Source organism: Neodiprion lecontei, chromosome 5 (assembly GCF_021901455.1).
Source record: "Neodiprion lecontei isolate iyNeoLeco1 chromosome 5, iyNeoLeco1.1, whole genome shotgun sequence".
In the NCBI taxonomy this organism is placed as follows: domain Eukaryota; kingdom Metazoa; phylum Arthropoda; class Insecta; order Hymenoptera; family Diprionidae; genus Neodiprion; species Neodiprion lecontei.
The window spans coordinates 31,273,707-31,296,006 of NC_060264.1; the positions used below are offsets into that span (position 1 = coordinate 31,273,707).

Sequence of the window (22,300 nt, forward strand, 5' to 3'; positions counted from 1 at the left end):
TATGGAACATAGTTGAAAAGCGGGCTTGAGGAAGGAATGAAAAAGAAAAAACAAAAAACGCGTCAAGGATACGGATACGAATTACTCGCGACTTCGAAATATGCGGTACAACCGTGTAGAGACGTACTAAAATATTACACGTTCTGCGTACGTATAGGTTATTTAAACATAGATAGACACACTAGTTAGGTATACGTACAGTTAGACAGTGTAGTTAGGTACACGTATAGTTAGACAGGGGAAGAACACATGTAGTGAAAATTGTGCGACATCGAGTTAGGCGGAATACCCACACACATGCGTCTATATATCGAAGTAGAGGGGATGCGGAATGAAAGGTGGAGAAAAGGAGGGGATTGGTTTGGGCGAGGGCGGTTGGCGGCCGAGAACCGACCGTCAAGAAATAGATTTAGTTTGGTTAGTTCGTGCGCGGGGCCCCAGCGACTGGGACGACGGGCAATTCAAACGAGGCGAACGACATTATACGACGATCCAAAATACGCGCACACGTTGTAATATTGCGAAGAGGTTAAAGGGGGAATAGGCAAAAAAAAAAAAAACGCAAAAAAAGAAAAGAAAAGAGACGGATAGAAAGGAAAGGAAAAAACAAAAAACCAGGTCTGAAACAATATAAAGAAAAAGGGGGAAAAGAAAAAAAAAAATAACAACAACGTCGAGAAATTATCGTTTGCGCGAATTGTTCGAAAGCCCGGACGTGTTTGTACGTTGTATTATACACACATATTTTATATCGCAGTTTTATCCGTATTTCTTAAACAGTAATTCGTACATTGTAAAAGTGCTGTAAATCTCGTTTATACCGCGACGATATCGGCGCATTAAGAAAGGAAGAAAAGAAAGAGATAGAAACAAAGGATAAGGAAAAACAAATTTTGGAGAATTTTACTTGTGGTGGGTGCTTTGTAAATTAATTACGTTTTTTTTTTTTTATTTATTTATTCATTTTTTTTTTTCGTTTCATTCCTGCTTCTTCTTCCTCGTTACTCTTTGTACGGTTGATATTATGCTGTGTAACATTTATGTGTATACATACGTATCGTCGTTTTTGTAATATCGAAAACAAGAATAAAGGGGAAGAAGAAGTAAAAGAAAAAAAAAAAAACAAGAATGGCAACAAAATAATTGATCTAATTTCGAATTGAACGAGCAGCCGCACTTCACGAAAAAGAATAACAGGAAGAATTGGAAGAAAAAAAAATCGTACGTTTTACCGGCACTTGTCAGTTTCAATTCTAAACTCCGAGATCTTAGTTTTCCTTTTATACTCTACGATTTTTCTACTATTGTTATAGCTGTGAAGCACGAACTGCTAAAAGAAGATTATAATTAAAAAAAAATTTCCAAGTAAGTTGTAACGATGCTGATTTAAAATCGTTGACAATCATGTATCGTACTTCGAGCATTCGTAACGTAGATCTTTTCTCTAGTCTTCCATTTGTTTCTTCTTCTTCTTCTTCTTCTTCTTCTTCTTCTTCTTCTTCTTCTTCTTTTTCTTCTTTGCGAACAGTGGATTAATCATTATATATCTATACAGAAATGGATCGTTTGTGTATGTGTTTGAGTGTGTAAAATGTTCACACGTTAATGTCTCACTTATTATATCCGAAGTATGTTGAAACTCTGTGCTTCGAATCAGTTACAGTCGTGGTCAAGAGGCTCGGTAGAATCTAGAGATCTTTCTCCTCGAAATCGCTGTGCACTTTACCGAAAAGACGAGAAAATTTTACACACACACACACGCACACACACGCGCGCGCACATACTTATGTTGATTGTCAGTGCGTGGATATACCTGGTATAATACGTAATGTCTATCTAGTTAAGTATGCGCAGCTAGAGCAGCAGTCTATTATATCTACCTACTTTGCGCTAGTGTTAATTTTATTTCATAGAATATCCGCGTATTTCGAAAACATCTCGGTATTACAAGATATTATTTATAGGTCAGTTTGTTAACGTTTTGCGCGACGATAATATACGCGATTTCATATATCAGTTCGTAATGAAATTATTCTTCGGAGAAATGTAAAATTCGAGAAGAGTAGAATGCTTGGCTCTCATTTTTTAATTATTTTTTTTTTTCCATCGTCTTTCGCATCACCTCATCCGACCTTGACCATTGACTACGGTTACGGTACTCGACTTTCTTTCGATTCGGTACTTCTCTCTGTCTTTCCAATCTTCCAACGCTCTGTCATTGCAAGATATGAGGAAACAAAAAACTCGTCACAGCACCGATTTAACAATTCGTTAGCCGTAGCTAGATTATCGATGCTGAAATTATTACGATTATCGTTTCTGCGTTTGGGTAGCGTAGGTTTTTTTTTTTTTTGTTCTCGTCGAATATTTACCGCAATCTCAGTGAACGGAAGCTAAGGATAAAAATAGCAACGAGAAAATTTAAAAATACTTAAACTGAAGTATAGCAACTATTAAAGAACAAAAAAAAAATGGTGTCCGGATTTTAAACTTAAAAAAAGGATGATTCTCCTCACGTCCTTGGCTGCAAATGATGGTATCAAGTGTTTGGTGATTCATGTTACGAAAAATATTCGAGATGACGATACAGCTGTACCTAATATTTCACGATCAGTGCGCGGATCGTTTCGAAATTGAATAGGATCGCTGTATCATCTATATACATAGATATGAGCGAGTTGTCGAAGGAAGTATAAAAGTTGAAAATTTGAATGAAATACGTATGCGCAAATCTCGTTTATAAAAGTGACCAAAAATATAATTCGGAAAAATTATTACAGCTTGCTTAAAATACGGCATGGTGATGAAAATTTAAACGATTATATTTATTTGAAATATGAAATGAAAGAAAAAAAAAATCGCCCGCAGTGAAACGGAAACGCGATTAATTCTTCTTATTCGTTCAATTTACTTGAAATAACATAAATCAACGCACGTAAAAAGTGATCGATCCCCGTGAAGTGAATCACATTTTAAATTACATATATACGATACCAAAAATTGAAACGAATATCAAGTTTTCTTCAACCCGTTGCGACAACTTACGCAATCTAAAACTCTGTCTAATAATAGTAACGAATACAGAAAAAAAAAGAATTTTAACGAGAATTACGCGCGTTATGTTTAATTCGGAGTTAAAAATTGAAGATAAAATATTTTCACGTGAGATGGGATAATTGTAATTGTCACGATCGTCGTAATCGAAGCTGTAATAGTTCTCAATTATCGTTATACCGTGTATAATTTTCGAATTTTCTATGGTCGAACAAGAAGAAAAAAGTAGGAAAATAAAAGAAAAATTGGTACGGGAGTGAATATAAAACGGGGTGAAATGAGAATAAGGATAAGCAGTCGGAGTCCGCGATCGACAGATAGCCAGTGAAAAACTATTCGTAGACTGGTCTAGGTATCTAGGCTCGATGTTGGGATTATTTTTAGAGAGCGTAACGTGAGGAGGAAGAAGAGAGTGGAGGTAAAGCGAAGTAGCACTCTGAACTGGATTCTGCGCTTTGTTGGACGGATATCGCCATACTCCCCAAAGTTATTTCGTGATTCCGTCTCGCGATGGCCCCGAAGTGGCGTAGGTGGCAGTCGATGTCTTAGCCCCGCCCCGATAACTACACCGAAACAGCTAAATTCTCGAGGTGTAAAAATACCCGGCGTTCCACGAGTTTTCAACCAAATTAACCGCCCGATCAAACCGAAAACCAGAAAAAAATCCCCTTCTTACACAAACTTATGAAATACCTCGAGATGCCGGAGTACAAGTCGGCCTTTGGTTTCGCAGGCTTTGGCATTCTCTAAAAATGACCCAACAATTTATTTTTTTTTCCCTTCATTTCGAAGAAGAAACCTCTGGCATAAATAGCGGACACTATTCGTCGTTGCATTCTGACCACGATCAATCGACCTTCGAAATCTAGTTTTGGAGAACGCACTCGATCTGTACTTGAAAAAGATATCTTCGTTAAAGATAATTTCAGATTGTTTTCTTCTCTTTTACAAGACAGAAACTTCTCCGAACCTCGAATCATCGGGAAATTATTCGAGAAAAATATATTGCACAAATTTCAGTTTCGGAGGTTGGGTGGAATTTGAGCTTCACAGATTCAAGACGTTCAAAGGACTCTTTGTTGTTGGGAAAGTGACGAGATGAATGGGCGAGGAATGCGATTCGATTTCCGGTTTCCTTTGTTGGTCCAATCGCGTTACTTTGACACGACGAAAAAGAGATTCTCAACTGTTTAAAACAAGCGGATGGTAGCGAAAGCGCTTTTAACGTTGCAGAAGCTTACATCAGGGCAGATATAGATTACATTTAGCAAGCTCCTGATTTCTTTGACTCAGTATCTAATAATAACCAGTCGTATGAGTAACAGAGAACGAAGACAGTTTCTAAATGCATCATTCATGTTGTAATTATAACTTCTAGGTCGAAATAAACGCGTATAGATAACACATTTGTTTACTCGAAACGCGATTAGCGCGTTATAGATGAAATTTTTATCGTCAGGTACTGTTCGGCCAAGTATCTAGCCAAATTTACAATCTTCGTGGCGATTGCTGTCAAAGTCGAGGACTTTTGTGATCAGCTGGAAATAACGAATTTCCATCGCTTGTATCTGGAGTTTTCTGTGAAACTCACCGTCAAACGCCGGCAGATAGGCAACCGAATATACATTTTGTATAGCTACATATATGCAAGCTGGCCCTTGGGTTGCCTATCTGTCGGCGTCAAGTGGTGAGTTTCACGGAAAACTCCCGTTACGTACATTCTTTGCTCGGTCTCATCTCTACCGATTTTCATTATCCGGGGATTTCTGCTTCTTCCCGGTTTCGTGCAAATCGAGACGCAAGCGCCGGCAGCAGCTGCTCGATTATACGTCAAAGTAGCGTAAGTATCCGGTGAATAGCTCGCTGCACGGTCTGCAGAGTGAGAAAGAGGGCATCGACGTTCTAATTCAGTCATAGACTCGGGGAAATTCTAGCGAACTGCAGTCTGCAACGTTTCGTATTTTGCGTAATTCCGATTCGATACTCCGCCTTACCGTTCGTATTGCGTATATATGAGAAACTGGTAATGGAAACGGGGGTTTAACGTTTTTCGAGATTATTCATAGGCACGCGGGGAACCTCGACGCGTTGTACAACTGGAAGAATTCTGCGCGAAGTATGGATGGAAATAGATCTCCTTGCGTAATCCACCATCTCACGTGACACGGCTTTGGATTTCATTTTATTTTTACGTATACGCATACATATTTATTCTGCTATAATTTTTTAACACTATATGACTCCGTGTCGCGGGATTATATGTATTTCGATCTCTAATTTATTACCTCGGACGAGTATTAGTGACGTAAATTAAATCTGGGGTATAAAATTATCCGACAGTGTATTATTATACTTGAGTAAACGTGCGGTAAATAAATAGCCGGCTAGTGAGTGAGATCGAATGAAATAAAAAACAAAGTATCGACTTGAGTGAAGAAAGAAATAACCAACTCGAGTGATAATTAACGTTATTTCAGCGTATTATGATGCAATGTTGCGTACGTGACGCTGCGACGTCAGAGAGTCGAGGACACTTTCATTGCAAATCACGTTCGTTTGCCTTCTCAAAAGTATAAATTACCGACATTTTTCTATCGTGCATACGCGAAAGAAACGTTAACAGCATAAAGGTTTGTTAAATTAAGTCCTCGTCGACTGAACGCAGATCCTAAAGTCGTGAGGTGGGCCATGGATAGAATCATGGCGGCCATCGGCTCATTCCGGTCGTCATTGACGTTCATTTTTTTCACCGCTTGTAAACCGGGTCTGGAACATCTAAGTTAATCTGTAGGGATCAACTTTATTATGCTCTTGAAATCACGAGAGGTTGAAAGCGGGTGGAACGAGGAAACAAATGACTCAAAGTTCATTAAATCCCGTGGGTGATAATTTATCATCCCTGATAAATTTCCGGTCATTTAAAATTTAGCGTCACTGAGCGAGTTGGATACATCGGTGTTAAATGTTGAAGCGTAGGACGGTTTTGGCAATACGGCGTAAAACATTGCTCGGTTTAATTGGGCGGGCATTAATTACCCCGATCTTCAGACGTTCGTGTGACGTTAATTATACACGTGTAATACTGCAGTTGCGAAATAACGATGTTTGACCTGACGCGGTACAGTCGTTAACAACGCTATTTAGCAACCTCTCACCAACCAATTAACTATTTATTATTATTTATTAGAGAATTCTTTTTGCCCTGATCATGCGAGATCGCAGATCAAATGGCATTCGGGTGGTATTTTCTACCTAATTTGCAAATAATAGACTGCTCAGTTCTCGAGCCCAGCTGTTACGGTTAATCATCGTTTTAAATCCACGCACCTAGTTTGAAAATTGGATCAAATATGTGGGGCATTCCACGCCAACTGGACCAACGTCTGACCCTGAACATCTCGGATTCGAGCTAGATTTTATCAGATCATTGTATCGATTCGTAAAGTGCACTCATATTTATTTTCGGGCTCTTCTTCTTGTCGAACCGATATTTGACAATGAATTTTAGAAACTTTGAAAATTGTCGAAATCTTGATATTCGGGAATGAAGGAAATGAATCTCGAAGCACTTTGCGTTAGTGTAGTTTTGAAGAGAGAACGGTATTAACAAATTCAATGCCGAAGTGAAGAAAGTAAAAACTGTTTTAATTTGCTGTGTGAATCACGGGAAAAGTTATAAATAATGTATGATTACCGGATAAAATTTCTCGAAATCGTTTGAATAAATAGAAAACATGATGTCATCTGTTCGAAATGGTTCGAAATAATCGTTGCTGTCACGTTGTTTTTCGATGCAAAAAATAGAGCAGACATTATAGAGCCAAATGTATAATTTTAACAAATGTGATTCAAATTCGAAATGTTCAGGCTTCAAACGTCAGTCAAATTACAATGGAATGCGGTATGGAAATTGTTGATAATATTTGTCGTCCCTTCGTCTTACTCATAACTTTTCTTATCTTCGTTTTAGGTGTATATCGATCGGTGCGAAATTAAATAAGGTAGATGGTGCCGGCTGACTGTAATTAGCGAAGGCAGGAACAGGAGTTAGGCGTGAGTATAAAAATGATCATTTGAAGGGGATTTTTTTTTCATCTAATCAGTGAATCCAATGGGTGAAACGGTAAAAAAAAAAAAAAATGACAAAGGCCATTGAGATATTTTTTATCGTGACAAGGACCGGACTTTTTGTAACATTGATGAAATTGATGTGTACAGGCACCCCAGCACGATGGGGGTCGCCGAAGATTTTGCCCCCAGCTTTACGCAGAAGCCGCAATTGCGACAGGAGGACGAGGGTAACAGGTTGATATTCGAGTGTCAGCTGTTGAGTTCCCCAAATCCTGAAATATCATGGTTTCGCGGAGAGACACAGCTGAACGAGGACGCTAGGACGAATTTCAAGATACAAAGTATCGGGACTAACAAGTTCCTCGTTGTACTCGAGCTTGACGACGTAATAGAGACCGATGCCGGACTTTACAAGGTCAAGGCGAAGAACAAGATGGGAGAAGTCGCCGCGTCCATCAATCTCAACTTCAGCCGTAAGTTTGGCGTTGAAAAAATATTGTTGAAGAAAAAAAAAAAATGTTCGTAATATCATTTCATAAATCGAATTAAAAAAAAAAAAAATATTACTCCGAAGACGAGAAGTTTATAGATTATTCGATTTATTCGTGGGGTGAAATTATCAAGCTTTTACAACGAAAAGTTTCTTTCATCGATATAATTTTATAATGAAAGTGGAATTCTTGGCGAAGCTTATCACAAGGAAAGAAAAAGGTGGCGACTGTTGTTGATCCGTTTCTCGTTTATATTTGAATTCCGATCATGTAAAATTGATCGGATACATATAGATTTGACACGATGGCGGGTATTTAGTTCGATTAATAACTCGCATTGTATGTTTTACAGCTGTCGATGAGCCTAGGGAGAAGTAAGTCGCATTGGTAGATTAAAATGAGTTGAAAAAAATTGAAGAAAAAATCCAACAGTGAATTGAATGTTGCTCCTGAAGGCTCTTGCTTCGATTTTATTCGTGTACACCTTGCAAGGAAAACTAACTTCTTCCGACGCCATCTGTTATTGTTTTTCAAATTTTCCATTTATCTTCATCATTTTATCATATTGTTTATTTATTTACCCCGCACATTATCGTTTAATTGCGTTTCACCACCATCACCAACCACCTTTTCTATATTTTATATTATTTTCCATTTATGATTTTAGCGGCCGAGCAAGAAAAGGCGCGGTGAGTTTGTGATTTCCGGTTTAAACTGTTTTTGTTTATTGCCGTTCTCGTATTCGTCACATGTAATAATCGTACCGTGTACATATATATATATATATTTTTATTTATTTATATAAATTCACATGCAAATAATTTTACTTTATAGTATTGTTACATTGCAATTAATCGAATAACGTTTACAATGACATAAAAAAAATTATACATACATAAAATAAGAAAGGCAATTTTCACTAAACTCTCTTCTATAAAATTTTTCATATATTTATCCATAAAATAATCACTAACGAAAAATCTTCAATTCAGTATTAATATATGATGTAGATATGTATATAAAAGCAGCCTTCCGAATAATCATCAGTCAGAATCAAATCACTCTCCAGCCGCTTTTTATTTCTCTTAATCCTTATTTCCAATATTGTCCGGAACATGAAAAACCACCCATCCATTTGAGTTTTATTATTGAATTTATTTTTATTATTTGGTATATGATTTCCACATCCAAGTACCTCCATGATAATAAGTTTGCCTTTGAAGCTTTCGCTAATCAAGCACCGTGCATCGTCTGAATAATACAATCAAAAGTTACGGACTAACTACGTAACGCGTTTGACGTTCAAAATTGTTGTTTATTAACACTAATAAATTACCAACCTCAAATAACACCTGTTTTCATCGTTCTGCTCGTGAGTGTTTTACGTTATCAATAATAAGCAGGCGGAGTAACAGCGTTTCAAAAGTTTGTACTTAGCGTCAATGTTTTCTGAGAAATTGTCGAAATATTGCAAAGTTTCATCTAAGAACTGGCAGCAAGCCGCGATTCGGCGAAACAGGTTGATCCAAATTCGTTTCGTCACTTGCAATGTGATCGCAGACGCTCTTCACGGTATCGCGGTTGAACGTCGGACCGGGGATTCCCCGGCTAACGAAAACGGGTATGACGCGTTGGACGGTCTAACTTATAAGGTAGACGACCTAACTTCTAAGAGAGCAGAGAAAAGATGCGGGACAAAGTGAATTCTTTTCTTTCAATATGCTAAATCATGCTTAAAACTGAAGTAGAGAGCATAATTTAACGCGTTGCTACGCGCTGGTCAGGTACGCCCGACGAAAAAGAAAGCCGACATCAGCCCAACAGCTGCCCTAACCTACTTCTCTAAACATAGTATATCGGAATCTCGAACATTGCTCCGCATCTCCGTTTGATGGCCGTTGTACTGTTTGGCTTTGGACGCCGGGCTATCTAGGTTCAAAAGAACAACCCAGATCTCTTTAATCATTAGTGTCGATTATTTTACATTCATGCCGGTTGGATTCCTAGCTCTCGTTTTCGCCGTGTGTTTTATTCTACTCAATTGCGTGCATATTAAATAGATTTATACACATAGGGAACTGAATTGCAGAGAGTCGCATCTGCACGCAACGATTTGTTCGAAAATTTGTTGATTTTCGGTGTGCACCATAAAATCGGCTGTTATTCAACGTGGAAAAAAAAAACATTCAATTCAATTTTTCGTCATTTCGAATGGTATTTCGGAGAAATTTTCGGAATACATTTATTATTAGCGTACATTGTAATTGTTGCAGCATTCGAATTTTATTTTTAACCGTTATGCTCATCATCACGATGTACTAATTTCGCAGAGCGGGTCTAACAATATCAAATATTTTGGTACGATGCCATACATGAGAGAGGGCATATAGGCGAGATCGTTCAACAAACGGTCACATTCGACACGATCGCGTTACAATTTTTTTTTTTCCCGAATGTATCACACGATGTAGTCTATTACCGAAATTATATCTGTCGAATGGTAAATAATAAGTATAGAATCGTAACGATGATTTCAGCTGATCGGCTACGTCGAAATCGAAGTTTTGGGATTGTACCAAGAATTGATCGCTCGATGATCTGATCACAGAACATATGAAAATTATTTTTCCGACCATAATCGAAGATACTGTATTTGCTTCTGCGATCGTAAATTCTCGTTGAAATCGAACGACGTGTTGTTAAATAATCGCTTTTTCGGTAACGGCGTCGATGGCTATCCGAGCTACAGTTTCAAAATTCTACAATAATTCGTATTGGGCAAAAATTAGTAGCCAAAAAGCGGATGACTTTTCGTGTATAAGCGAATGTTTTGATAGCTTTTGAGTATCGATTTACTTCAAGTGAAGCCGGTTTGCGTTCTCCGAGAAGTAATGAAGCTTTTGCGTTCAAGTTGATGTGACTAGAGCGAATATCGGGGCTGTGAGATCGTTTTGAACATTCGCAGAAGTCCTCGTATTTCAGAGTCGAAATTCAAGATGGCGGCTCAGATAGCCAACGCCGTTAAATCTGTCTGCTATTTCACAACGTAATTTGATCCATAGACGCGGAATTAAGAATTTATTTGTATGTACGTTATTGTACATCCTTGGTACAGTTAATCTTACATTTGAAATTATGTCTTTGCTTTCGTAGCGGTTTTAGCCCTCCGCCGACCATGTGATTTTTTAATGACGTTGTCGGCCAATATGGACGATTTCGTTCTGGACTCTTTTTCTCCCACTTGAGGATTATCAAAAATTTCCAAAATATTCGGGTAATCAGTTTCGGGTGACTACTTGATATTCTAATAGTCTTCATTACAAAATTTTTAACTAGTTGATTAGTAGAAGTTGTTAAACAATGAAAAGTTCCTCGGACACCGATAAATGATAAAGTAAGGGTGGACGATATCGTCCATGTTGGCTCGCCGAGGGTTAATGATACAGGTATAAAAACGCTAATTTTTGTCGTGTGTTCTTGTCTGTTTGTGAGTCAAATTATATACATGACAGATGATGAAAACTATGAATACGTTATTGTCGTGTACAGACAAATCGACGGCATTGCTCCAACCTTCGCGAAAAAGCCGGCGATCAGACAAGAAGAGGATGGAAAACGATTACTATTCGAATGTCGTATAACCGCGGATCCGACCCCCAAAGTAACCTGGTCTCACAACGGAAATTTGGTCCAGGAATCCCCGCGCCACAAAGTAAGAATTATCATGTTTTTTTTTTTTTTATAACTTTTACGTGGTTTTGAAACGATTATTCTCTATCCTTACTTACCGTTTCGTTTCGATTTTCAGTTAACGGTGGACAAGGACGGCCACTCGTACTTTGCAACGTTAGAAATCAAGAACGTGACTGTTGAGGATGCTGGAAAATACAAAGTCAATGCAAAGAACGAACTCGGCGAGTCCAACGCCACGATTTCACTCAATTTCGACAGTAAGTATTGAACAGATCTTTTTTTCCCGACCCGTAGTATTTTAGGTTCTTTTCTTTACTTTTCATTTGAAAAAAAGAGAAAGATTTTTTTTTAATATCATTCGCACATCGGTGTACAGTGGAAATTTACAGTTTGCATTTAACTTAATTTACAATTAGACTTCAGACGTGCAAAAAAGTTTCGAGCTGTTCGTTGAATACAAATAAATACATTCTCCACTGTAAATTCGATGATTTATTTAATACGTCTTAATAATTAATTCAAGGTAGGATAATAAAATAGGATGATCATAACTCATTATCTAATACATAAAAAAAATTATTTATCATTATAAAAGAGAAAATAAGAAGTTGTCTTATCAACCCGTGGATTAAAAAAATAACTTATACGAATAGAAAAATTTATTAGACTACATTGTGATGGGAACAAAAAAAAAAAAAAAATAGCGAAATGTAGACACAAAAATGCACTGTTTAACGAAGAGCATAAGTAGCGTATTTTGATTTTGCCAATTACTTGATTAAACATGCGTAAAATTTTTAATCTTTCTTTGATTATAAATTCGTGAAAATTACGCTTTAGGTGAGTTTTTGTTTTCTTCAATAATGAAAAGATAAAAACAAAGATTCGGATCACATCTCGAGCGCTAAAATTATAATCACGTTTACGAATTTATTCAAACAGTAAAAAGGGGAGAACACCCTGTATAACGGATAAACGGATTTTTATGAATCTAATGAATTTGAATTAACGTATTATCGTAACATAGTTTGTTTTCGCTTACGCTGTCGCTGCTGTGTAATAATAATAATAATAATAATAATAATAATAATAATAATAATAATAATAATAATAATAATAATAGTAATTATAACGACAATGATGATAATAATCATTATAATAACAAAAATAATTTTTCTAAAAATTTTAAACAACATTATCTACATGTATGCACCTACACGAAAAAACGAAGCGTTTGATCAAAATCATATCCGTATATGTGACTAAAGAATTGGCGATATTATTAACAAGTGATTAACAATACTGTGTATCAACGAGTTATAGGTATCGATTCGATATACACAGCAAAGTGACTGTTGAATAATATTTTGTGCATATATGCACATATTCTTTTCGTGCAAATGAAAAAAAAACAAACAAAAAAAAAACGAAACGAAATTGTAATTTTATTATAGACAATTGCGTGTACATACATTGATAGTTATTTTTTCAATCTAACAATTAACGCAATGTCTCCTTCACATTACTTGTCATATAATATTATACATATATATATATATATATACATGTATATACACATGCACACGAACACACAACATTTCATGGATCACTAACCAGATCTAGAGCCAGGGTTTTAATTATTATTTTATAATTATATACACATGTAGCGTAATATTCTTAACTCATTTAGTGTTTGGCAATAATTGTGACGTAGTTGTTTTATAAAAATGTCGCTGAATTCACCTGTAAAAGTATTAGACAAGATACTGAGAAAGAGAAAAAAAGAAAAATCGAGAACGAAAAAAAAAAAAAAGAAGAAAGGATGGCAGATCACAAAAACTTTAAGAAAGTAAACAAACAAACGAGCAAACAAACAACGGAACAAAAAACACCGAAAACACGTTCACGCACGTATGTGTATGTGATAATATTGTAATTAATACAACGACTATTGATAATTACAAAACGCGGTGTGTCGAGGGTGGAAAAAATATACATATATGTATTATTCAAATAATGGAATTGTGTTCCATGATATGTTGCGATGTAAATGACTGTATAATTCATTGATATGGATATACAGGAACTGCGATTAATTTAAGATATAGTTGAAAGGAGGAAAAATCGAAAGTAAAAACTATAAAAAACAAAAAAAAAAAAACAGTTATAAAACATAACGAGTTGTGCAATTACGACGTTGTGTATATTGTATTATTTGTAACGCGTTCGTAATTGATTCGGCGAGAAAGAAAAACGTGGGTAAAAAAAGAAAAAGAAAAAAAAAAATATCACACTAATTTAAAAAAAATTCAATAATAAATAATCCCGGCTGGTATAAAAAAAAAATGAATTCGCGAATGGAAGAGGGCTGAACTGAGGCACGTTATTACGTTTATGTGAATGTAGGCGACGAGGCGCCCGTCCCAGACGACGGAATCAAGCCAACCTTCACCGAGAGGCCTGTGATCAGACAGTCAGACGATGGCAACACTATTACTTTCGAATGTCGATTAGTCGGCGATCCGAAACCGACTGTCAAATGGTAAGGACTTAACAAAAGCATGCCCCTAATCTTCATTGAGGATTTACCTACGCGCGAAAAGTATTACACGTATATAATAATGAGACGTGCATGCCTGACAACGGAGTTTCAAATTCTCAATTTTCAACCGCACATACATAATAATTTCAACACCGTATATACATGCAAATTCAATCGCAAAAGAAATCAAGATACAGAATATTATAATAAAATTGAATAAAAAAAAAAAAAACAAAAAACAAAAAAAACATACGCCGGTGTTAAAGCGCGTGTGACATTCGATTTTTTTTTTTTTGTTTTTCCTTACAATTTGTTTCTTTTTTCTTTCTTCCTTACTTCGCAATAAGCAGGCGCGATCGATTTTTCTTTTTTTATACACATTGTACAAGCATGCGATATTTGAAAGAAAAAAAGATAAAAAAAGAAAAACAAAAAAGCAGACAGTGAATAAATTGAAATTTGAAATGTGACGGTGATGGGATGTCAGACGAGTGAATATCTACATGATAATGTGTGGCAACAGGTATCACGGCAACGACGAAATAAAAGACGGCGGGAGGTTCACAACTTCCCTCGAACTTGATCAGAAGCTCTACCATTTAGCCAGGCTGCAAATCACCAGCGTTGCTAAGGCCGACAGTGGTGAATACAAAGCTATCGCCAAGAACAAACACGGGAACGGCGTTGCTACGATAAATCTCAACTTTGAGGGAGGCGATAAACCGAAGTATGCCACATTACAACACTAATGTCAATCTGCTTGTCTTATTTCATTGCTTCGCGATTACCTAGCCATCAATTTTTCGACGTTGGTATTAGAGAGTAAATCAAAGACATGGCTAGAAATCAGGTTTGAGTAAATTATTGGAATACCGATTCGTGCGGCGTTGCCGATTTTGGCAAATTGTCGAATTAGTATGTCTGATTAGTAAAAAAAAAAGAAAAAGACAACGACTATTTATCAACAAGAGTTCTATAAATTAAAACGATTTTCGTTTAATGAGTCAATTTTTTCAATCTGTGTAACAGTTACTTCAATATAGATAAAACAAGTAACACGAACTTCTGTCTTTTCCATTTATCGATAATAAACGCGGTATTTTCTGTAAATATATTCGATTAACAGCAGTTGTTAATCGTCGAGCAATGAAATATCACGAGCGCATAATTATATCTTGACGCAAAGTTAAAAGGAAAAACGAAACGTATCGAAGTAAAAGTAATAAGTCAGTCATAGGAATTGATTATACTGATTAATCCTCCCCCTCCCCCTCGACTAGAATACCCGACGGAAAACCGCCCCGATTTCCAAAAAAGCCAACGATACGTCAAGACGGCGAAGTACTGATAATGGAATGTATATTGGAGGCACATCCGGTGCCAGACATCACCTGGTACCAAGGGACAAAAGCAATAACGGACAGTCCGCGAGTCAAGATGCTGAGAAAGTCAACAAGCAAGGACACATATCTATTAACGTTGGAAATATCGAATCCGACCAAAGCTGACGGCGGAAATTATCGGTGCAACGCCTTCAACAGCTACGGCGAAAGTAACGCCAACATCTCCCTCAACTTCCAAGGCAAGTTGTGACGATAAGCCGTTTTAAAAAGACCGAGGTCGGAAAAGAAACAAACAAACAAACAAAAAGACAACACACGCACAAAAGTATTTATACCCATCTTCACCTTATTATTATTCAACTTTATATATAATGTACGATATACGTATATTATCGCCGATGTAATGTACACTGATACGTATATTATCTATCCTCGTACTTTCACGTATGGTGAAAAAAACAAAAAATATTACGTAATATCGAGTCGAGTTCGGGGAAATATCTGCTTTCCTTCGCACGTCTTATGCAAATGATCTTCCCAATTTCATTTCTATTGTACTGCGAGGTTTTCTTGAAAGGACCTGCTTAATTTTGATTGGTTGACGTCCATGCTCGCCGTCTGAAGCGAACTTCAACTCAGAAAGACAAAATTCCCTAGAATCGACCGGTCGATGAGTGACAGTTAACCATAACCTCTCGCATATTACGGAGCGCTTTTCTTCTACATCAATTTTCTGACATATATCGACACTGAGAGATTTCATTAGTCGGAGCTAACGGAATAGATCAACAAAATCACTTAGTGTCGTGTTGTGTTAGAAAGTTGACAGTCGCCCATTCTAGTAACATTTTTATAAAGTTGGCTGTGCGTATGAACTAGACGGCTGCGAAAGTCGAGCAGGTCCTTTCAAGAGAATCTTTAGGTGTAAAGACTGATTCTGGTTTTCATAATCGTTCGAAAAAAAAACCAATCACATATCATGTTAAACATAAAAGACGTTGAAAAGGTTTTGTACATTGTTGTTTGAAATGATGATTATAAATCAAGGTAGGTTCAGCCTAACGTTTTTAACACGTCGTGATGAGTCCCTGTTTGTCGCTGCTTTGTGTGCTGCAATTATTATCATAATATACATATCCTGTACCATTCATTGTTATTATACATGTTAAACGCTTGTCTGAAAATTAAGAAAAACTTCATCTCAAAGATTAAAAGAACACCAAAAACAGCGTGACTACGCAGGGAGAGAATACTTTGATAAAACAAGTGTGGACCATGGACAAAGTTATTCTCATAAACGTTAGAATCGTTGATTTTAAGTGATTTCACGTATTTCGATTGATTCGAGATCATCATTTCGTTATTTCAAAGCAGATTTAAGTAATTCGGCTACCATTGATTAGCAATTTGATTTCCAAAAGTTAAATTCGTGACTTCCTTGAGTGAATGTCAAGTTTCAACCGTTACCTCGTAGCGAAGTAATCCAGGCTGTATGTTTAATGGTTAATATTTGAAAGGTGCAGATGATGGAGCAGGATTCGCGCCTTCTTTCATCGAGAAGCCGCGTATCATTCCAAACGAAAGTGGCACTCTGATAACGATGAAGTGCAAGTGTAAAGCGAAGCCGAAACCGGACGTCACCTGGTTCCGGGGCACAACCGTCGTCAAGGAGTCGTCGAAGATCACAATCAGAAGTTCCGGCGTCGAGGAAGACGTGTACGAACTAACACTCGAAATTAAGGTACGACCTTCGCCGAGCATTTAAAGGGTTACATACACCCTGGACGGCTAAAACTAGAGTTATGTTTAAGAATTTTCTTCGTGTATAAAACTGAATTTTATTGAACAACCATTGCATATATTTTAAAGTATGACATTTTATATATATTGTGTGAAAATTTGGTTGAAAAATATCAAACGGTAAAAAAGTTTGAGAGTTTGCGGTACCGGACGTGTCTCCGCTATTTTGCATCTTACAAAAAAAATGTGTGCTTCTTAAAGTAGATAAATGAAAGTAGTACTTACCGAGCTGGAATTCAAAAATCAAATTGTTGCGGATCACGGCAGTCTCTGAAATAGAACAGGCGATTTTTTGCCTCAAAATTGTTCAGTACTTGTGATGAAAAGAAAAACTATGCCAGGTATCGAAAAAAATGGGTCGACAAGTACTAGATTATCGTGTGAAACATAATCGTGCTAAACTTGATCCCGATCGGTCCAGTAGTCGCGGAGATATTTCTGGTACCGATTTTGAAAACACTATTTCGAGAAGAACGCGTTTGAAGTTTTGCGTACAGTTTACGCTGAAGTAACTGGTTTATTTCAAACTTACATGAAATCGTCGATTTCAGGGTCATATGATGACTCTTCCTGAGATGTCGATGCTTCTATTATATTTTTTTTTTCTACCGTGTCAATCTCGTTCTTTCTTCTTTTGATGTCTTTGTCGTGCCAACCGTTAGTCGTTGCTCAGCTGGTCGGTTACAAAACGCCATAACTTCGCCATTACTTCGAACTTCTTTATGAAATTTCATAGACACTCAAAAGGATAGTGCTCGCGAATGAGCACCATTTTTCAAAAATCGATTTTTTTGACCTACCCAGGTGTATGTAAACCCTTAACGAAGCTTAATAATCGGATTCCATAACCGATTCCATTTCGAAATTTTAGGATCCATCGGGTCCGGACGGAGGCACGTACAGGTGCCACGTCAAAAACGAATATGGCGAGAGCAACGCGAACCTGAATTTGAACATAGAGGCTGAGCCGGAACCGGAGGGCGACGGTCCGACCTTCGTCGACAAGCCGCGAATCCAGTCCCAGAATCAAGGAAAATTGGTCATCATGGACTTCCGAGTCAAGGCTGATCCGAAGCCGGATATCGTTTGGACCCACGCCGGCAAAGTCGTCAAGGAATCGTCGAAAATATCCATCAGTATAACCAAGGAGAAGGAGGATGTTTACTACATTAAACTTGAACTTAACGACCCTGGCGCCGACGACTCGGGACTCTATAAATGCAACATCAGAAATACCCTCGGAGAACTGAACGCCAATTTGACGCTGAACGTCGAAAGTAATCGCACATTTTTGTTCATCTTATTCATCCGTTATTTACAGAGTTGGTTGAGGGAAGGTGACGCTAACGCTGTTCTCGAATTACAGTAATACCGGTGATAAAGGAGAAGCCGAAAGTGATCAAGATCGTCAAGAAGAAGACCGTCATTGTAGAATGTCAAGTACTGTCCAAATTTGCACCGGACTGCACATGGTTCAAAGAATCGAAGGCAGTGAAGGAAGATTCCCGGCATACTGTTCACGTCGAGAAAGTCAAAGAGGTATACCAACGCAAAAAACACACTCCGGTAGCTTGTTTTTCGATATTATTCAGTTCTTGGAATTATTCATATCCTCTGATTTACATTTTCAGGGAGAATTCGCCGTCAAGTTGGAAATCGAACAGGTATCAACGATTGACAAGGGAACGTACAAGCTTGTCGCTAGGAATGAGAAGGGCGAGGCCACTTCTCAGGTTGTTGAAATCACCGAGATCCCGGCCGAGGAGGGTGACAAACCAAAGCTCGCTTCTGGTCTCAAATCCATTGTAAGAGACGCTGTTTAACCGCTGTTTCTTTTCTTTTTTAACTTTGTTTCGTACCGCTTAACCCGTTTTTGTTTTTCACAGACTGCCGAAGAAGGCAGGACCATCGAATTTATTGCTCGACTCGCCAAAGAGGACAGGAAAATCAATGTTGTGTGGACAAAGTGAGTGATCCTAAATTATATCTCATACACATGTAAAGATAATGTATTTATATAATTTTGAATTTTGCCGCGCTCCGTGCGAGTAAAGTAGGAACCGCCTTACATGGCAGGAGAACATTTGAGTTTTTGTTTAAATTGTCAATTCCTTTTCCCAATGTTTATTATTCAATTTCTATGCACAATTAGCTATATCACACATGATATAGCTAATTGTGCACGTAGTTCTCCTGCCGTTTAATGCGGTTCCAACTCTACTCGCACGGAGCGCGGCAAAATTCAAAATCAAAAGAATACATTTATTTTACATACATCTATATCATTATCGTTTCTTCAGAAAAATTGTGAAATATTCCTTATAAAATCGATCATCAATTTCTTCATTCTCTTTTTCTCAAATGTTATGCACATCCCCTCTCACACAGGAATTCTACTATCGTGAAATCGTCGAGGGACATCAAGATGTCTTTTAACGGTACGGACATCAAGTTGACAATAAATTCCGTTACAACCGACTATTCAGGCTCCTACAAACTCGTCGTTACCAATGAATTCGGCAAGGACGAATCGTCAGCCGAGCTTATAATTAAGGTGAGTTCGTTGAGGATTCAGTGATCTAAAGTGAAAATAGGAAACGCCAAGCAAAACTCCAAAACTCTCCCGCCCCCCAAATCATTTGAGTATTATTATTCTGTGCATCCCCCTGTTTCAAAGAATCGCCCTCTGTTCCCCTTTCGAACGTTCTGAATTGTTAATCGTATGTTTTAATCATGGAAACATCGAATTTACCCTCTAAATTGTCGCGTCATCTTGAATTCGTCGATCGCAATTTGCCCCGATATGTTGCACGTATAAATGAGATTTTTCTTTCCTCCTTTTTCGTTACGATGTGATAATCAAACACACACACACACACACACGCTCGGCAACACATCGTAGAAGAAGGAGGAAAAGAAGAAGGAGGAAGAAGAGGAGGAGAAGGAGGAAGAGAAGGTCGAAAAGAAAAAGAAGAAGGAAGAAGAAGAGAAGGTAGAAAAGAAGGAAGAGAAGAAGGTAGAAAAGAAGGAAGAGAAGAAGGAAGAGAAGAAGGAGGAAAAGAAGGTAATACACAAACTGCAAAACACGAAGTCAATTTTTATTGAGTCTGTACAAAAACATATTTTCCCAAAAAATTCCAAAAAATCATTCGAGAAACGAACTACAAGCATTTGTCCCCCGCTTTTCAATGCATGCGTGTCCTTTTTTACTCGTTTAAATACCTCCTAATTTCGCTACTAAATGTGAATACCGCTTCAATCATTGTTCAAAATTACGCATACGATTCCTTATACTTGTAATATTAATCAGGAATCCGGAGCAATTTTTGTTTCACCCGACTAATTTCGTTGTCCGTTTGTGAATAATAATTTTTGTGTCATGGATATAAAGCTGGAGGAAAGCTCCGACGAAGAAGAGCGTTCCGTTAGCTTGGTAGAATCGAGTGTCGCAGAGCCTGTCGTCGAAGACGCAGACTCATCGTCAGAGCCAGTAACTCAGGTTGAGGTACACGCAATTAACAATATACATCGACATACACAAGTACACGTTATTTTTTATTTTTTTTTTTTTTTTCATCCAACATAAGAGGAGATTTTTTTATCGCTCTCCTTTTTGCTGAAAATTAGGAAAAATCACATTTTCAACAACACAATATACATTGTACATTTTTATTTTTTCAAGGATATACCCGCTGACACGAAAGCAAACGGTATTGACAAACCGATTTTGAAGAAGGTAAATGCGATACACGGTATCATTCGTTTTTGAATTATCGCTTTTGCAAGTTTTTCCAACATTTTCTTTATTCGTACTTGTAATAATTTTTTTTGCACTTTGGCACAAAACTACACCTACACACACACGCAAACAAATATTTACACAAAAATCGAAGTTCTTTACTGTGGAAGAAAATTTATTTTCTCTCCATCTCTCTTCCTGTCCGTTTTAACTATGATTTATTAACACTATCCATGATTATCTTGTATTTTATGAAAATGTTACTTCCTCATATTGCTTGACGTAATTTTTTTAAGAAGAAATTTTTAGGACAGTCAATTCGCTTGCTACAAATGTACGAGCTTATCGATATTTTGGTAAACGAGGAAAAGAAACCAATACAGAATGACAAAGTATAGCAGAAAGATGTAGAATTCTGAGCCTGCTTGCCTTTTCTCATAATATTCGCATTTATTATACGCAACTGCTCGTATTTAAAATTAAATTACCCATTCCTTTTCGATCGTTTGATAATTTATATTTTCTCTCTTTCTGTTACAGAAAATCGAAATTAGGGTGAGTTTTCAATTATTCTATTATTCCAGTTCTCCATTCTCTTCTTTTCCGTTGATTGTTTTCAGATTTGCAGATACGCTTAGTAGAATTGACGTTCAAAGAACTCTAGATGCAGAAATTCCATAATCGAATTTGGTCATTGGTTTTTGAGCAAATAATATAATCTCTCCATTACATCAATTTAATGAAGATATCTGGGAATATTCTTTTAACGTCAAAACAAACCAAACTCCTGAATCGCAATGTGTAATAAAAAACAAAGCGTCGCTTTCGCTTTTTCATATTTCCGATCACACTGGGCATTAGCTGCTATATGTATCATTAACATGTATATCATACTTCTTTCCTTTCTCAGCTTTACAGGCTTTTCTAATCATCTGCAGCTGCAATTTACATTATATAAGCCGATATTAATATTTATTATTTCTTAAATATGCTTAGATTTCAGTTTTCGTTTTGGCACACCGATGACGATATACATTATTTGCACAAACACATACCAATACCAGTTACATTAAACACAATTTTCTATAATGAAAAAATCGTTTCCCAACGAAGCTGGATCCCCCAAAATCTATGAAATATTTTATACATCCTTTGTTTTCCTTTTGTCTTATTCTTGTATCTTTCATCGTTCAATTTCGTATTTCATTCGGTTAGATAAACGATTGTTTGAATGTTACTTCTAAGATAATTGTAAAGTGTCAGAGTTTGAACAAAGTGGAATGAATTGTCACGTAATTGTATCGTTTGTTTTTATTATGTCTTTTATATAATTTGCGTGTTGCGTCATCTCTGTAAATTTGTTTCGTCATACGGTGTTTTTGTTTCTGCATGTTTAATTGTGTGCGTTCTTTTTCGTTTGTTTACTGGTTTTTTTTTTTTACTGGTTTACTGTAAATCATAACAGGTAACATCGCGAATACAACAATATTCAAAGACGGTCTAGAACGCGTTTGTTAAAGCTTCTTTGAGTATCGTTGTATCTTACGTTGATTCCAAAATGTATTTG

General features: G+C 37.0%; 1 protein-coding gene across 15 annotated transcripts in view; it reads left to right on the forward strand.

Annotated features, from left to right (window-relative positions):
- The first annotated feature begins 422 nt into the window (after positions 1-422).
- Positions 423-22,300, forward strand: part of LOC107226829 (twitchin) — a 76,786-nt gene continuing 54,908 nt past the window's right edge. For 9 of the 15 annotated variants that reach the window (XM_046741271.1, XM_046741275.1, XM_046741276.1 and 6 more), the window contains exons 1-19: positions 423-912; positions 7,025-7,107; positions 7,273-7,598; positions 8,284-8,305; positions 11,166-11,328; positions 11,425-11,566; positions 13,716-13,851; positions 14,375-14,578; positions 15,132-15,433; positions 16,718-16,935; positions 17,866-18,271; positions 18,361-18,533; positions 18,626-18,799; positions 18,881-18,960; positions 19,383-19,548; positions 19,897-20,058; positions 20,386-20,499; positions 20,677-20,730; positions 21,274-21,288. In XM_046741271.1, the coding sequence (XP_046597227.1) occupies positions 7,286-7,598; positions 8,284-8,305; positions 11,166-11,328; positions 11,425-11,566; positions 13,716-13,851; positions 14,375-14,578; positions 15,132-15,433; positions 16,718-16,935; positions 17,866-18,271; positions 18,361-18,533; positions 18,626-18,799; positions 18,881-18,960; positions 19,383-19,548; positions 19,897-20,058; positions 20,386-20,499; positions 20,677-20,730; positions 21,274-21,288 (2,844 nt within the window). In that variant the 5' untranslated portion in view covers positions 423-912; positions 7,025-7,107; positions 7,273-7,285. Of the gene's footprint in view, positions 913-7,024; positions 7,108-7,272; positions 7,599-7,968; positions 7,991-8,283; positions 8,306-11,165; positions 11,329-11,424; positions 11,567-13,715; positions 13,852-14,374; positions 14,579-15,131; positions 15,434-16,711; positions 16,936-17,865; positions 18,272-18,360; positions 18,534-18,625; positions 18,800-18,880; positions 18,961-19,382; positions 19,549-19,896; positions 20,059-20,385; positions 20,500-20,676; positions 20,731-21,273; positions 21,289-22,300 lie in introns of those variants that run through there. The other 6 variants (XM_046741283.1, XM_046741282.1, XM_046741284.1 and 3 more) reach the window with 3 other exon arrangements.